General features: G+C 35.5%; 1 protein-coding gene across 2 annotated transcripts in view; it reads right to left on the reverse strand.

Annotated features, from left to right (window-relative positions):
• RPAP3 (RNA polymerase II associated protein 3) overlaps positions 1-16,006 on the reverse strand; it is a 28,209-nt gene extending 12,203 nt beyond the window's left edge. Inside the window, exons 1-9 of one of the 2 annotated variants that reach the window (XM_019748422.3) lie at positions 15,906-16,006; positions 12,535-12,718; positions 11,502-11,642; positions 10,169-10,291; positions 9,248-9,375; positions 6,391-6,512; positions 5,624-5,694; positions 4,263-4,388; positions 2,645-2,772 (exon numbers count right to left, since the gene is read on the reverse strand). In XM_019748422.3, coding sequence (XP_019603981.1) covers positions 2,645-2,772; positions 4,263-4,388; positions 5,624-5,694; positions 6,391-6,512; positions 9,248-9,375; positions 10,169-10,291; positions 11,502-11,642; positions 12,535-12,687 — 992 coding nt within the window. In that variant the 5' untranslated portion in view covers positions 12,688-12,718; positions 15,906-16,006. Of the gene's footprint in view, positions 1-2,644; positions 2,773-4,262; positions 4,389-5,623; positions 5,695-6,390; positions 6,513-9,247; positions 9,376-10,168; positions 10,292-11,501; positions 11,643-12,534; positions 12,719-15,905 lie in introns of those variants that run through there. The other variant, XM_019748425.3, reaches the window with a different exon arrangement.
• Positions 16,007-18,354: the final 2,348 nt, after the last annotated feature.

The following is an 18,354-nucleotide window of genomic DNA, read 5'->3' on the forward strand; positions in this document are numbered from 1 at the left end:
AAGAATGTGTGTGTGTGCACGTGTGTGTGTGTGTGTGTGTGTGTGTGCTGTGTGTCCATGACCCTACCGATATATTTTCTACCTAATTATACCCCTCTCCCATTCGAGATCCTTACATGGTCCCCACACTTTTCAGGATAAAGTCAAGCTCCTCTGCAGAGCACAGTCAGGGGCTTGTCTGACTCTCCAACCTTATCTCTGTCCCCTGCATAACAGCCATAATATGGATCACTTGCCCTTTCCAGAAGTTTCCATGAAGTTTCCCACTCCTGTGCCTTTGAACCTGCATTGGGATATTCAACCGGTTTTTTCACCTAACTCATATTACCCCATTAGATCTCAGTTCAGTTCAAATTTCTGTTTAAAAAATTGCTCCGTTTTATGTTCCTCATCTAGTCTAATATCTGACAAGAGTCACCATGTAGTGGAGACAACTTCTGATATTAAGTGTGAATCTAAAAGGTACACTAGAAAAAATGTAAAAAGGGGTCATATAGTTCTTTTAATTTGAAATATACATCGCTTCTCGGCCTTTTGGCTAAGATCAAGTGTAATTTGAATTACACTGTTAACTTGCTATAATACACTGATGTGATTATAACTAAAGCAATAAATCAGAGCCCTCATAAATGTAGATATAATCTCACCTATTATAATAGAAGATATTATTCTTCACATTAGTCAAACCTAAGAATCAGGCTTTACAATTTTTAAATAATGCACAATTCTTGAATAGCAAAACCAAAATTTTCATAAGCTAGCAGGACAAATAAAATCAAAATAGTATGTCTTTAATCAAAATAATATGTCTCTAGCTATGTCTATTAGTTTCAATAAGGTTAAATATACAACCAAAATTTGCTTCTATGACAGGGGTTCCTAACCTGAGGTCCTTTGAGATATGAAAACTTGGATGGGAAAAATATTACATCCTTATTTTCACTAGCTTTTAAATAAAATTTAGCTTTCCTTTCAATTTTAAGTGTAGATAACAAACCACAGTTGTAAAAGCAACTATACCTTTGTTCCCAATAAAAATCACAGATATTTCCATATCACATTACATTTCTTAGCTATCTCACAAGATTGTTTGGGGATATCACCACTATTTCATAACTACAGTAGCAATACAACCTGTTACTTGCTTGCATGTGATCACAGTATCCCTGTTTACAGACACTCTTATGATCTAGCCAGCCAACTAGTGGGACTCTGCCCCTGGTCGTCACTCAGATGTCAAAGAATGAAGCCATGTGTTATGACACTAGTAACATAATCATCAGTGCTGCTTTCTGAGTATTCCCTATCCACACTTACTACTTGAACAACATGTGGAATAAGCTATGTCAAAGATCACCCCAAATCCTAGTGTCCTTATTCAAACCTTCACATTAATATCTTTAAAAACAATTTTCACTTTAACTTGCCTATATTGTAAATATGGTTTCTCACTATGTAGTGTGTTTTTAAAAAGTATATAAACCACTATATCACAAATTTAATATTTTTAAAACTATATTTTAATATAATTGGTTTCCTCTGGAATCCTAAATATATATAACTACACATTTAAAAATTTTGAGAAAGGTTCAACATGCAGACAAAGGGGTCCATGGCACCAAAAATGTTTAGCATCCCTATTTACAATATTTATAGGTCTTTTTCTTAATTCTGTCACTAGTGTGTAAAGTATTATAACAACAGATACAATGAAATGTAAGATAAAGTTTCTGCCATCAAATACTATCCTGATTGTCCAACTTGGAGACCCTGCATTTATCCAAAAACAGCTGGTAAATATCACAGGACCAAGTTTTAGGTGCATATATAATTAAGCAGCGGTTTCAATGACAGCAATCCACTTTTGCTGTGTATGTATATGTATATATAAAACATTTCAGGGGGTGGCTGGATGGCTCAGTTGGTTAGAGCATGAGCTCTGAAAACAACAGGGTTGCCAGTTCTATTCCCACATGGGCCAGGGGGCTGAGCCCTCCACAACTAGACTGAAGACAAGGAGCTGCTGCTGAGCTTCCGGAGGGGCAGCCGGATGAACGGCTCAGTTGGTTAGAGCGCGAGCTCTCGGACAAGGTTGCCAGTTCAATTCCCACATGGGATGGTGGGCTGCTCCTCCTGCAACTAAAGATTGAAAACAGCGACTAGACTTGGAGCTGAGCTGCGCCCTCCACAACTAGATTGAAGGACAACGACTTGGAGCTGATGGGCCCTGGAGAAACACACTGTTCTCCAGTATTCCTCAATAACAAAAAATAATAAAAATAAATAAAAGTATAAAAATTTCAGGATTAAGACTTTGCCCAAAGGATTCTGAGGTTAAAAATAATTTTCAAATCAGTAATTCAGAGTAACATGCATTTAGCAACTTAAAAAGTGTTAAATTGTATAATTCTAGACTACTAAAAATGGAAAAATATTAACAAGAGCTAAGTTTACCGAACACGTACTATGACACACACATACACACATATATACACACACACACACACACACACACACACACTCTGTCTCATTTAATTTTAATTCTCAAGAATAAATAAATTAAATTTTACTGTTTAGTTAATATGCCAATTTATGGTAAATTTCATTCTCATCCTGAAAAGCATTAAATGTAACCAATACTTACTTCTGAATCTTCAGATAGGCCATTGCTCTGTTAGCTGGAAGAAGCGCATTAGCACCATCTGCTGCTATCCCTCGAGTATAGCATTCAATTGCTCTTTCATATTTTCCCTCTTTGAAAAATCCATTCCCCTATCATTTTGGAAAGAAATATGAAGAATAAAAAGTATGCAAAAAGATTAGTTGAATTCAAATCTTAAAAAACACTGCCAGTATATGCATCAATTTATTATATCAATAATTACAATATATTTTAATTGTCAAAAATCTAGTCCATGATATATGCTTTAGAATTTGTAAGTTTGAGTTGTTTTATAGTTTTATAGTGATGTCATTCTCTTTTCAGTACTAAAGAGAAAAAAATGTGTATTACTACCGTGTTTCCCCAGAAATAAGACCTAACCAGAAAATAAGCCCTAGCATGATTTTTCAGGATGACATCCCCTGAACATAAGCCCTAATGTGTCTTTTGGAACAAAACTTAATATAAGAACTGGTCTTATTTTCGGGGAAACACAGTATGTTACTTTGCAGCATTAACCATTTTGTACAATTATTACACAAAGCTTAAATTTAAAAACACATTTTAATAAATATTCAATATTTATATTATTCAAATATTATACTCTTTAGTTACATTATAAGCTGTACAAAAGAATTTCATAATTTATATAATAATTATATTATATTAAAATATAATATAAATATATTATATAATATAATTTATATTTATAAATATTTATATTATAAATATAATATAATATAAATATATTATAATAATATATTATATTATATTCAATTCCATAATTTATATTATAATATTATATTCAATTTCATAATTTATATTATAATAATTATATTATATTAAAATATAATATAAATATATTATATAATATAATTTATATTTATAAATATATATATTATAAATATAATATAAATATAAATATATTATAATAATATATTATATTATATTCAATATTTAGTTACATTATATTCAATATTTAGTTACATTATAAGCTGTACAAAAGAATTTCATAACAATTTTTATGAAAGAAGAGAATACAAGAATTTTACAGCTACTCTTCATAACATTAATATGTCTAAACATGGGATAAATTAAACTGTATTAAATGTGTATACCAGGTTTCACTGTAACATTTATTTAAAATCAGGAAAAAAAATTGATTGTGATTACATCACAATCAATAATCATAAGTATTACGAATCCTCTGTGGGTACACGAAAAGCTGTAAATATATTAAATTAAATCTCAACTCAGGATTTCTATAGGAATTTGGATCAGAAATAGTCCAGTGTGAATTAATGAAAAAAATCATAAATAAATTGTAATTTATTTATGTTAAATTTCTAGCCACATGTAAATATGTTAAAATGCTCCAAAGTAATTTGTTCCCTAAAATTAAATTTTTTAAAAAAATTATTTATTAAGTCATTAATTACTCAAATTTTGAATAGGCTCCAGAAGTTTTAGTATATTTAATTTTCAGTCCCCAGTGAAAAACAATTTTAATATACTAGAAAAAGCAGAAACTTAACTGATACATAAGAAACTAAGAGTAAATTCAGCAAAACATATATATATTGGAATCCCTCTGGATTACCAGATCTTTCTCTGAAATTGCCTGCTGCTTATTCTGCTGCTCTTCAATTTGTTTTTTCTCTCCTTCAGTTGACTTAATCATTGTATCAGGTGCCTCTGGATATGAGTTTTCTTTGGTTGTTAGAGCCTAGGAGACATACCAGTAAGATAAACTAAAACAAGTAATGCAAGATGTATGCATGTTTGACTTTTAAAAAACTAAATTATTCAAACACATTAGAATTTCTGCCACAGTTCAAATTAATAATTAAAATATTTACTCTAATTCTAAGTCTTTCTACTTATTAAAATAAAAAGCAAAAAAAAAAATTGTAACAAATTTAATGTGCAACTTATTCCAATTACAGTTAGTAGTATCTACTAAACGCAGCTATTCATTTATTTATTCAGCAAACATTTATTGAATTTCTACACAGGCCAGGTACTGTTCTAAGAACTATTTTCAAACATAAAACACATCACCAAATTTCTCAAACTTAATATTCATAGTCATTATTTGACCTGGGACAAAATACAAAAATATACAATACAGTTCACAATTGTAATCAAGTTGATATATTTACCAACAGATTTTATGTGCAATAAACAATGGCAACATAAAAAGCAGATTTTCCCCCAATCACTGTCACTTTTTTCTCAAAGTTTCAACGGACGGCAAAATAATTGTAACTGATTCAACGGCAAAGTTAAAGGATATGTAACTGTTCAGTACCATTTGACCGCAAATTTTATATTTAAGTAATAACTCATTTCTTAGTGTTAAAAAAATCAGTATGATTTTTGCTAAGATATAAACTATAAAGATGCCCAACTTAAAAATTACAAAATGAAAGAAATACACAGAAGTTTAGTACAGAAATCATAGCACAAGCCAAAAAAGAAAAATCAATAGGATAAAGAAAAATAATTCTGTCATCTGGGAAAAAGTAAAGCAGCAGTTCTAAAGATTTCAGACAACTTTCTTAGATGATGATTAATAAAGGATCTTTAAATACCATTATACCGTGTTTCCCTGAAAATAAGACCTAGTCGGACAATCAGCTCTAATGCGTCTTTCGGAGCAAAAATGAATATAAGACCTGGTCTTATATTATATAAGACCGGACCTTATAGTAAAATAAGACCGGGTCTTGTATTCATTTTTGCTCCAAAAGATGGATTAGAGCTGATTGTCCGGCTAGGTCTTAAATTTTCGGGGAAACATGGTACTACCTCTTGCTTGCAAATTTGGTAAAACTCTACAGTACAAAGAATTACAATTAGAAAAATGTCTATATTAAGTAATCTACAGTACAGAGTCTATGCTAACACCTTTACTTCATGAAATAAGATAAGTAACGCACTTAAATAACTATAGTTCACCTGATTAATTTTCCTGAGTTCACTTGTTGCTTCAAAGTTATTTGGTTCCAGTTCTAATACTTTTTCATAATCTGAGTAAAATAGAAAGAGAATATTTGAAAGATATATTTAAATACCTGTATAAAACAATAATCATTTGCTACATGTGACAAATACGCAACTGTCCTATAGCAAAGTTAAGAGGAACCAAGAAATGCTAACATTAGGCTACTGGCTCTCTCCATTTTCCCCCAGACATATCCTGACAAAATCATCTTCCACCAGCCCCAGAAAGGATACTTGCTATTTTGAGTCATACATCATACAATCAAAAAGCAGCAGAATCTTTTAGACACTAGCTTTATTCAGAGTTTTGTGATTTATACTACACAAATCTATTTTATGGAAAAACAAGAGGCTTAGAAATTTCAAACATCTAAACAAAAATGTGATAAGAGCTTCACGTGCATACCTCTAGCCTTACAACAGCCAGTAAAATGCTTTAATCCCTATTTTACAGATGAGAAACTGAAAATCAGAGAAGATACATAACCTTCCCCTGGTCACACATAGTGGAATGAGAATCTGAACCAAAGTCTAACTGGTGGCAAATAACGCATTCTTTCCCAAAGTATCAAGATACCTTCTCAATTGCAAAAATTAGCTTATTGAGATACACAAAGCTCTCTGAAGGTAATAACTGATTGTCTAATATTCTTTGTATAGTAGCTATTAAATTAAACAATTAAGGAATTTTTAGATAACAATGACCTGGAAAATATTAATACCTGTTTTGGCATCCTCTAATTTTTGCAAAGCAAATCGAGCAGCACCTCGTCTTGCATAAGCCTTTGTATAACTTCTGTTCAAGGCAATTGCCAAATTACAATCAGACTCAGCAACAGCAAATCTGAAATTTAAAAAAATTACTAAAAATCATTTGTTAAACCAAAATTTCAAAATTTGTTTCTGAAATCCCCCAAAAGGGGATTAATTTCCCAACTAAAGGCATGTTTCCTACCTCCTTTTACTCCATTAAGCTTACTAAAATCGATAATTCTTTATGCCGCGATGTAAATAGCATTCCCTTTAAAGCAAGGAACAAGAATGCACACTATCAACTGCTTTTTCTCAGTATTGTACTATAAATCCTTGTCAATGCAGTTCCATAAGAAATACTAAAAAGACTGGAAAGGAAGGGACAAAACTGACATTCTCAGATACGACGATCTACCTAGAAAACTCAGAACAATCTAAAGAGATTGTTAGAAATAATGAAGGTTAAGCAAGGTGGCTGCTTTACTAGAGATCAGAAACAAAAAACAAATCTAACAAAAGATGTACAAGACCCATATACAGAAAACTGCAAGACCGTCTTCAAAGACATTAAGGAAGGTATTTCACATTCATCTATAAGGCACAAAAACATAACAATGTAATTCTCTCTACACTGATCTTATAAATTTGAAGCAATTGTAATCAAAATCCCAACAGACATTTTCAAGGAATTTGACAAGATGATTTTAAAATTTATATTGATAAGCTAAAGTCCAAGAAAACCCAAGACATTCCTGAAGAATAAGGTAGGAAAACATGCCCTATGCCAAATATCAAGACTTACAATGCAATTAAAGATCGTGTGGAATAGGTATAGTAATAGGCAACAGATCAATGTAAAGAACAGAGATGAGAAAGAGATGCGTGCAAACCTGACCTATGACAATGGTGGCACTGTAGGTCCATGGGGAAGGCATGGGTGGACATTCGCTAAATAGGGATGGCACAACTGGGATAGTCACATGAAAAGATACAAAATTGGAATTCTACCTTCAGCCTATATAAAAAGACTTAAATGTGAAAAGTGAAACAAGAAAACTTTTAGAAGAAAATATAGGACACTATTATAAGCTCAGGGAAGGAAACTATTTCAACAAATTGTATTTTTAAAAGTACTAATATTTTTTTAAAAATCAGTAAATTGATATACATTAAAATTAAAAATTTCTGTTCATCAAGACTCCATAAAGAAAGGAAAGAAGATAAGCTACAAACTGGGAGAAGACAATTATAAACAAACACTAAAGGATTAGTATCCAGAATAAAGAACTCTTAAAAATCAGTAGCAAAACAGAAGAACAGAAAAATGGCCAAGAGAGAAAACAAGCATTTTACAGAAAATACAAGTGGTGAATGAACATGTAAGAAGATGCTCAGCCTCATTAGAAACTGGGGAATGCAAATTAAGACCACAATGAATTCTCATTTTATACCCCCTAGACTGAAAACAACTAGGAAGCCCAATTATACCAGTGTTGGTAAAGATACAGAATGGCCATTCTCACACACTGCTAATGGGAATATGAACTTGTACAGCTACCTTTGTAACAACAGGTCATCACCCTTTAAAAACCATGTGCACATCCTACCACTCAGCACCAAGAAACGTGCACAAAAGTGTTCCCAGCATGACTGTTTTTAAATAAGGAAGGTGGGAGGCAGGGAGAGAGTGGGGAGGAGGGGGGAGATGGAAAGGAAGGCGAGAAAGAAAGAAATCAACCAACAATCCAGCAACAGGAGAACAAACACATAACAGTATATTCCTAAAACGAAACTGTATATAAGTGAAAATGAGAGATCTACAGCTATATATGTGAAGCATGACAAATCTGAGAAATATTCAGAAAAATTTAAGACTACATTCAGTATGATATACTTCTAAAGTTCAAAAATAAGCAAAGTTATACAATATATTATTTAGGGATACATATATAAAATGAACTTTTTTTTTAAGTCAAAAACTGATAAATATACCAGTCAAGACAGTGGTTAACTGAGAGAGAGAAGGCTCAGGATATGGAAAGGAGTGTCAAGGTAGCCTCAAAAATAATAATGTTCTGGTTCTTAAATTGGGTGGTGGGTTCATGCTGAGATTATTTAAAATTATTCTTCATCATTTACATATATTGTAGATATTAAATATTATAAAATATAAATTTGTCAGGATATTAACATCATAAATTGCAAAGACCTAAACACAGTAAAAATTCAGAAACCAATTACCATTTTATACCCCCTACTAACACTCCCTACAGCACCTCGTATTTCCAAATAATAATTAAAACAGTAAGAATATATTCCTTGTTGGTATTGTGTCTTTTTACAAATTCTCATGATAGGTCAATTCCCTGCTTATGATAAGATCATAAGATTTATGTTCTTCAACAGTAAGTATGTATTTAAAGAATCAGTATGACTTAAACAAATGTTGGGACATATTTTAAGTTTACCATAATGAAAGTTCTCTAGGTTAAACAGTGGATAAACGATTTTTCAAAATAATGGAGGGAAATTAACTTCTAACAATTTTTACCTGCTGATGTTTTCTTTGGTGAATGAGGTAAAGAACATCATTATTCAATTTTTGAAGAACATCTCTGTAAAATGAGCTACAGGGGACAAGGTTTGAGCAACCGAATGTTTAAAATGGCTTAAATAAAATAAATAAAAGGGGGTGAGCTATAAGAATTTGAAATGAAATGTAATGCTTTTTCAATCTTTCCCACACATTTTATCATGAAAGACTTTTTAAAATATCAGTCTCCATATACACATAGAATATTCACACACATTAAGGAAATCCCTTACTTTTTCACTCTAAAGTAAGCTGAGGCTCTGTTTGTCGGCAACACGGGGTTATACGGATCAGCATCCATGCCTTTGGTGTAGCATTCAATTGCTTCATCATATTTTCCTTGTTTGAAGTACTTATTGCCCTGAAAAAGCATACAAGTCAGATATATACTGGCACAGGAATTCAGAACCAATTTTTTCAGTGTTATCCACCTCATTCTAACTCATTAGCTGTGTGATCAAGGCTAACAGGAAAAAAAAGAGAATGGAGCAAAATGGTCTTTTTTCAAGTGCTAAAATTCACTATATACTCATAGTGGGGGCACAATCCAAGAGTCCTGGCAGAAAAATGAGTAAAATACTTGGCATTATATACTTTTTATTGACAATAATAACCCAGAGAAATGTAACAAAAAAGAAGCCATCAAGATGAAGTGCAATCTGAAGAGTGCCACCTTTTTGAAAAGCAATATATCTAGTTTTATAACGAGACACTCCTCAGGGAGATGTTGAACATCCGATGGCCTGTGACATGGAGGAGTGGAATATAATATTCATGTCAAGAATCACGTGTTGATTTTTAAGTTACTTTAATCTACTACTAAAACCCTGGAACAAATCTCTGTACGGTCCAAGCACTTCACATATAATGATTAATTTAATATTCACAATAACTCATTGAGGTTTAGTAATAATACTAATCTTATTTTACAGCTGAGAAAACTAAACACAAGCAATTTGAAGAACTTGTCACAGGAATGAACCCAGGTAATCAGTTTCAGAGCACATGCGCCTAACCACTATCCTATACTGCTTCCCGTTAGGGACACAGCCCAAGCAACTTGAAGTGTGAACACCCCCTAACTATGCTGAAGAAATCTTGGGATCCACATGATTTTCTACATATCCTGCCTACCTAAGGCTAACCTAGAGTACCTTTTCTTTTAGGGCAAGAGCCTTTTGTGAATCTACACGAATTCCATCTTCTTCTGACTCTGATTCTTGAGAAACAGAATCATGGATACTCTCTTCTTTGTCAAGTTCATCAAGGATACTTTCCTGAAATCGTAAGTAGGAGAACGGTGCTCATCATCACATGACTATTAAAAAAGCACACACAAAAAAGTACACTCAACAGAACTTAATAAGTTGTTATGTCTAAGGACCTAAAGGCTTATTATAAAAGCAACCCAAACAATCTCTCATTGTTAAGATTATATCCAAAGGTACCCTTGCTTAGAAAACCAAGATCCAAACCACTTAAAGAATCTGACTTTGAACTCATCAATTAAGCTCAGTCAACAGAGTCTACAAACCACTCCTAAATCACAAACTATTACGTAGCAGTGAGGTATTATGGTTTGACATAAGAGAAAAGTTTGCAAATAACCCCAAACTAATGTAATAGCAACCAATACCAGAGAAAGGTTTTTTCCTAAAAACCTTTTGTTCTTATTTTTAAAACAACAAAATCTACTTATAAAGCACAATTAACTCCTGATTCTTATAACAATCTATGAGGAAGATACAATTACCGTGATTTTCAGTTGAAGGAACTGAAACTCAGAAGTTAGTTAATTCATTCAAGATCACTCAGCTAGTTAAGTGGCCAAGTCAGGATTTGAAACCAGGCAGTCTGTCCCCTCCAGACAGCTCTCAATGATTATGCTGTACTGTCTTAGTGTATCCAAAAATATAACTGACTCTACCAAAGAAAATATACAATATGCTAGTCCAGAAATTCCCAATCTCTTTTGACTCACACATTCTTTTCACGTAATAACCCCACTATAAATGGGTAACATAGGGAGATCTTTATGGTGATGCAATATTTCTGTATCTTCTTTGCAATGTGGTTACCCAAACCTACACGTGATAAAATGGCATAGAACTATACATACATTGTACCAATGTCAATTTCCTGGTTTTGATACTATACTGCAGTTAAGATGTAACCATTGGGGAAAACTGGGTGAAGAATACACTGGATCTCTACGTGATACTTTTTGCAAATAGAGAAAAAATAATAATAATAAAAGAATCCTGGCTGTTTTAGGTACTATTCAATGAAAGAGTCTGCAGGAGAAAAAAATAATTTGGTTAATTGAAGAGCTCTGTAATTACATTTTTATTCCATATAAAATAGTCTATAAGACAAAGAAACAGGTTATAAGAACTTTACGTTATTTTTCATTTAATCCATGACTCTTAGCTACCACCAAGAAAATTTTACTCAAATATTAAGAAGCACATAACTAGATTAACTTACCACATCAAGTTTTGCCCATGCCTCATAATCATAAGATTTTATCCTGTTTTTTGTGTTTTCATCTTTGGTTTTTTTAGACGCTTCTGTAGCTTTGCCTTTCTTCTTTTTCCTAAAATTCCTATTTCGAATAGGAGGTAAATTCTAGTGAGGGGAAAAAAACATGTTTTGAGCACTGCTCTATTGCTTTCCTGTATAACTAGCAATATTTAAAATTCTCTCTAAATTATATTTCAAGTAAGAAATACTTTCAAATTTAATTTTCAAGTGCTTAAAAATATCAATTTACCATCTTCACTTACAAAGATAATTTATGCTTTAAAAGTTTAATTCATCCTTAAACGAACGTTGAATATTGTTCAGTCACAAGGAAAGTATTATCTAGAAATTTTAATCATACACTTAATTTGCCATCCTAAATTCAGACCTCCTGATCTTCATTCAGCCTCAGTACAATGAGTTAGCCGTACAAATGGCAATCTGAACTGCCTCCACATCATCGCATACAGTATGAAAAGGCTGCCCATATTTAAATGCACTGTCTTTAGAAAATCATTTAACAGAATTGAGGTACTATCTATATTTTAATGGGAATAGTATATGTTAATATGCCATTAAATATATAATTATATGATATACATGATATATATACACATCTACGTATTTTATACTATTCATTTACCTTAAGAATTATCATATGGTCTTCTTTACAGTTAACTATTCACTAACTTTAAAATGTCTTAATATAGGTCACACAATTATTACAAAGACTCCAAAAAGCAGAATTTTTCATAATGTTTCATAATGTTTTTCATAATGTTAAACTATTCACTAACTTTAAAATGTCTTAATAGAGTTCATACAATTATTACAAAGACTTTAAAAAGCAGAATTTTCTATAATGTTGACCGGAAGCAAATCACTTCAACTTTAGTATTTTCACAAACCATTTTAAAAGGTGCTTTATTTTAAAACAAATAATTTTGCTGGATTCTGAAGTAGGAATTTAATTAAGAAATTTAAGAAAGAAGTTTACCTCTTCAGGAACACCATTCTGTCTTCTTAGTTCCATATCCTTTTGTTTAATATCTTTTTCCCAGTTTTCTAAATCCCTCATAAAGTCTTGTAATTCTTCTGCATTTTGTTTCACTTGTAGTTGTAATTCAATTGCTTTATTGGTTGAAGTCATTATGGCCTGGAGAGTTTTGACTGACCAACCTCTGATAAAAATTAAACAGAATTACTTGGTTTAGTTTTTTTTTGAAACCTAGCTAATGACTTTTTACCTCTTCATAAATGGTCAAAATACATGGATAGAAGACAGCCTAAAGTGCTGCTGAAGAAAGAAAATATCAGTATATTATTCTTTAAGTGAGGCAATCAATGTTGGCTGAATAAAAAAAAAAGAAAAATGAACAAGTTTGGGCATCCCCATAATGCAACATGAATGAAAGGCAATGGGGAAGGAATCACTGAAATTAGCAGGTAGCCCATGGGAGCAGATTGGCTGCGCATCTCTAGACTTTATAAATGTATCCTAATTACCTCCTTTGCTCCTTTTTCTTTCAACATGTATTGATAGATCTTGTATCAAGATTTAAGGTTGCAAAAATTAGTAACACAAAGTCCCTTGTCTAGTGGAGAAGGGAACAAAACAATCAAATACTGAGTAACAAAATACCAGGCTAGGCTAGGCAGGGGTTTCTCAACCTTGGGACTATTGACATTAAGGGCTGGATAAGGGGGCGGGGCGGGGGCTGTCCTGTGCATTGTAAGATTGACAACCTCCCTTGCCTCTACCAACCAGGTGCCAGTATCACCGCCTCCCCTCCAGACTGTGACAACCAAAAATGTCTCCAGAAATTGTCAAATGTCCCTGGGAAGGCATAATAACCCCTGGTTCAGAACCACTGTGCTAGACATACAGACAGATGTCATTGGGTGTCACTAGCATACAGGACTGACCACAAAGGATAGGCATAAATCAGGTGGTAGGTTCAAGAAAAGAGGCTCCAGAGGTTCTGCAACTTCAGCCTAAGTTTCAAAAGGGCCCAGCCAAATGATTTACATGAAGCGGTGGGCAGGCGGAGTGAGGGACTATGAGGGAGATGAGGGAGAATGATGGAAGGCTAATGAGGTGGAAATAGAACAGATCTTAAAATGTCAGGCCAGGAGGTCTGACCTAGTCTGAAAGCTATGTGACAGTATTAAGGTGGTAAAATAAAAGGGACATAATGACTGATTAGAATGAGGAATTGGGGAGCAGAGAAGGACTGTCTCATAGATTTCTTGTTTGGGAGCCTGGTAATATTAGTGGTGCCGTTCTGAGTCAGGAATCACAATTTTAAAAGGAAAAACGGTTTCAGGGTTGGAGGACAAGTGAAAAGACAGATATTTCAGTTTGGGATACTTGTATGTTGAATTTGAGTGCTCATGAGACATGAGGAGGACGAATCCAGTAGGTAGCTACAGAGGGCTAGAGATATAAATTTGGGTGTCACTAGCATAAAGGTGGAAGCTACAATCATGGGATTTGAACACGTTTAATCACTGTGACTCTGGGAGGGGTGTCGGCGGGGAGAACCTGGAGAACACTAATATTTAGGGAACAAACTGAGGAAGAGATGCCAACATTGAAAAAACTAGGCAGTAGCATCTAGGGAGCTGTTACAGAAGAATATTTTCAAGAGTTCTTGAAGGCCACTTCTGTGGATGCCACAGAAGTCGTATGGGGGAAAGAAAGTATATTATATTTAGTCATATGAAGATTATTGAAAAAGAAATTGAGTTTTAATGGAATTTTTTAAAAGAGTGGAAATACAGTAAGCGAAGTAAACGAGATTATTATACGGGTATTAATGTAATTTTGTCTTTGATAAGATTGTTCATGTGCCACATAACCACATTTGGGTCAACGATGGACCACACACACGACCATGGTCCCATAATTATAATGGAGCTGAAAAATCCCTACCACCCAGTGACATCGTAGCCATTGTAATACACGCATTACTCACGTGTTTGTGGTGATGCTGAGGTAGAAAAATCTACTGCATTGCCAGTCATATAAAAGTTGAGCACACACTATTATAATTATGTACAGTACATAATACTTGAGAATGACAATAAATGACCATGCTACTGGTTTATGTATTTACTACATTACACTTTTTGTTATTTTAGAGTGTACTCTTTCTACTTATTAAAAAAAAAGTTTGCTGTAAAACATTATGCCGTGTTACACCAGCTGCAGTCTCTTACATCTCATTTTCACCGGGTCTCTTCATTGCATCATTTTCTCTTGTGCTTGATTTAAACTAAGTTGCCTTGTACAGTAACATGCTGTACGGGCTTGTGGTCTACGAGCAATAGGCTGTACCATGTAGCCTAGGTGTGTAGTTGGACACACCATCTAAGTTTGTGTAACCACACTCTGCGATGTACACCCAACTATTAATCGCCTAATGACACATTTCTCAGCACAGACCCCAGAACACATCTTCATCATTAGTCGGTGCATGGCTATGGTCTGATGGGAGAGCCCTGCGGAGAAACATCGGAAAAGAAGCTACAGGTATAGGAAAGAGGATGAGTGATGGGGCAAGGTCCCCAAAAGGTGAGAGCAGATTCAAAGCTTAAGGGGGGAGGGGAAAGGAGGAGTAGACTGGGAGAGATGTGAGTGATTAGAAAACGGATTCCTCGAGAGGGAGAGACAGTTGCAAGTGCAGATAGGTCTGAACCCCCAGCCTAGGCTCAGAAACCAAACTAAGTTTAAGTTTCTTCTGGCCAGTGCCCATGTTCGTTCACATATGTATATCTCATTAAAAAACAAAACTAGTACAATGCTCTGCTGGGGACTCAAAAATATGCATAAAGCGCAGTAAGCCACTAAGAAGGTGTAAAATGTCAAAACCTTGTCCATTTCACCCATCACGTCTGCCACTCCTGCAGGCCCAACTACTCCCATGCAACCCGCGGTGGGGCTGAGGTCCAGGCAGGCAACGAGAAACTTCCAGTGCTTGAGGGTATCACTTTCATACCCAACAACCAGGCAAGCATTGCACACCCACGCCGAAAGGGGGCGGGCCCCTCCGCGGTCTTCTCGGGAAGGTGGATGTGCGGTCCTCACTACCGCAAAATCTCAATGGCCCGGACAGCCTGGGTGGAGAGACCGTCAGCGAAGCAGAACGTCCAGGCCCGGGCCGCGCGGGTCGAGCCCCTACCTGAACCTGGAACGCGCTCCCCGCTCCCCCGGACGCCGCTCCCCAGGACACCACCGAGCCAACCAAAGGCCGCGCCCCCGCCCGCCCTCACCCTCTCTGCCTCCCCTGGGCCCACGGCGGGGCCCACTTCTCCCGCCAGGCGACCCCAAAAGCCTTCTCGGCGATAACGGCAAAGCAGGCTCACCTCACCAGGCCGTTAGCTCCGCACCTCCGCCGCGTCCCGCCCGCAGCGACTGGCCCCCGAACCCCGCCTTCCCGGGCTTTTTCCCACAAGTCCTCGCGTGGCCTCGCCCCGCCCCCTGGAGCGTGCGCAGAAAGTCAGATGTAACGCTCCTTCCTTCTCCGAGTAGAACCTGCTTAGAGAATTGACAGATGTGTTAATACAAAATCTGATGCCCTGCCTGCTTCTAATATGATTCAACTTCACCAGAGGTAACCCAAAAACTGCAGGGTCGTCCGGACTTGTTCTGATGCCCAAAATAGTAACGCCTTGAATATTTCCTTGGACTTCCCTCAATTTTATCCCTAATATTTGCCTTGCTGATGTCTAACGATATGTCACAACCTTTGTTAAGTATGATAATCATGTGAGAAAGTTACTGTTTCTCTACCGTGAATAGACGATGTAAACTTGTAGCTCTGGCAGTTTTGCAGAGTTTTTTTCCCCCCTTAAGTACTTATATTTGGCAAACCAGTTCTTCAGACTGACTCCCTTACACCCTTGCAAGTAAACTCTTTCCTTTTCTAAGTGTGTCTATCTTTGAGTCTTTCTAGAACGCGTATATTAAGGTCTGTCTTTAGATGTACTCTGGCTTACAAAACAAATAATATGAAGCTTTTAACATTTCTTGCTTCTGCTTCCTGTATGAGTGAGCTTTTTTCATTTTCATGACAACTCTAAAATTGTAAAAAAAATAATAATAGGTAATAATTTTTAATGCCCACAAAAAACAAACAGAAACAAACAAAATTTTCCATTTGAAACAGCTCTATGACCTCAAAAATTATCGCAAAAATCCAAATCAGTGGCTCTCAAGCTTGGCTGAACTTTGAAATTACCTAGGGAGCAGGAAAAAAATTTTATTTCTAGGTCCCATACCCAGAGATTTTTAATTTAATTAGTGCAGCCTGGGCATCATGATTTTTTTAAAGCACAGGATACAGCTGTACAGCTGAGACTGGGAACCATGAATCCAGGTAGTGCCCTGGGGTCCTCCTTTACAAGGTCCACATTAGCACATCTTTCCCACTGTCTAATTATTTGGTATCTTTGTATTTTAAAGTCACAGTAGTCAAATCATTAAGTGTCATTAAAATATGTACTAGTGGAATGATTGTTATGGGTTTTGTGTGAAGCGAATAGATAGCTAAGAGTTTTTTGTGTTTTAAAATTAATAATAAAAAAACTTTGATTGATAGATGTTCTTAACAAAAGCAACTGTGTTTTTTATTATTGTTATTAATTCTGGCAGAGTCAGTAGAAATGGGAGAAAGGAACCAGGTTAGAATTAACCTGAATTCAGTCTGTAAACTGAGGCTTAATCTAAATTTCAGTTTAGGTATAATTAAAATGGTGAAGATAAAAATACCTACTCTAGTGAGAAAATGTATGTAAAAGGCACATACTTAGCACAGGTTGGGACACGGTAAGAGTTTAACAAATATATCCTGCTGCTCCCTCCTGCAAAGCTTAAGGCTCAGACCCTGGAATATGTGGTATCTCTCTCTATCTCTTTGTTTCCAACTTGACTGCTTAGAAGACATCTGAAGAGGGCTATCTGAAGACATGTGCTGGGCACCAGTAGATGAAGGTTAAGGTTGATAGCAAGGCAGGGAAACTGCCTCTCCTAGTGCAAAATGAAAACTGCATAATAAGTGAGACAAGTAAGAATTATTATAAGAAATAAGCATGTTATTTTACATTCCTTATCTCACAACAATCGTGAATTCCCTACGTTACTGATGAGGAAACTGATCTAAATGAGAAATTTGCCAAACAACCAGCAAGTGACAGAACCTAGTGAGGTACCTGGGCAGTCTGACTTCAGAGCCAGCTCCTGTGACCAGCATGTTCTACTGACTCCCTGTCTCGCTCGTTTGACTGAACTCCCCTGAGGAGGGCAGGATGAGGCCCTGTTTCATCCATCTGTGCTTTGTAACTTACCTGAGATATTCCTTCCTACGTGGCATTCTTCTAGCATGTAACGTAAATGGGCTATTTGCAGGTGAGAAGCCCCTGTGTAGATCTCCGTAGCACCACCTTTTCCCTCAGTTTGGTCAGCCACTGCAACCACGGAAGCTGCGCCCAGAGGTGTCCTTATGTTCCCATGTACGTGGTCAAGGGGCCTGGTTATCGGGACTGGGGACCATCAGTCTCCATTTACCTCCTCATCATCTATGTGCAATGTCCTTCCACTCTTTTTTTAAGACTTTATGTTTCAGAACAGTTTTAGGTTTACAATACAATTGAGAGGAAGGTACAGAGATTTCCCATATACTCGAGCCCCCACACATGCATAGCCCTCCCCTGCAATCAACATCACTCAGCAGAAGGGACGTTTGTGTTTTTTTTACCAGGGATGACCCTACATTGACACATCAGAGTCACCCAGTGGCCATAGATTAAGTAAGCG

This window comes from Rhinolophus sinicus, chromosome 1 (assembly GCF_057876585.1).
Source record: "Rhinolophus sinicus isolate RSI-liver-muscle chromosome 1, RSI-T2T, whole genome shotgun sequence".
Lineage (NCBI taxonomy): Eukaryota > Metazoa > Chordata > Mammalia > Chiroptera > Rhinolophidae > Rhinolophus > Rhinolophus sinicus.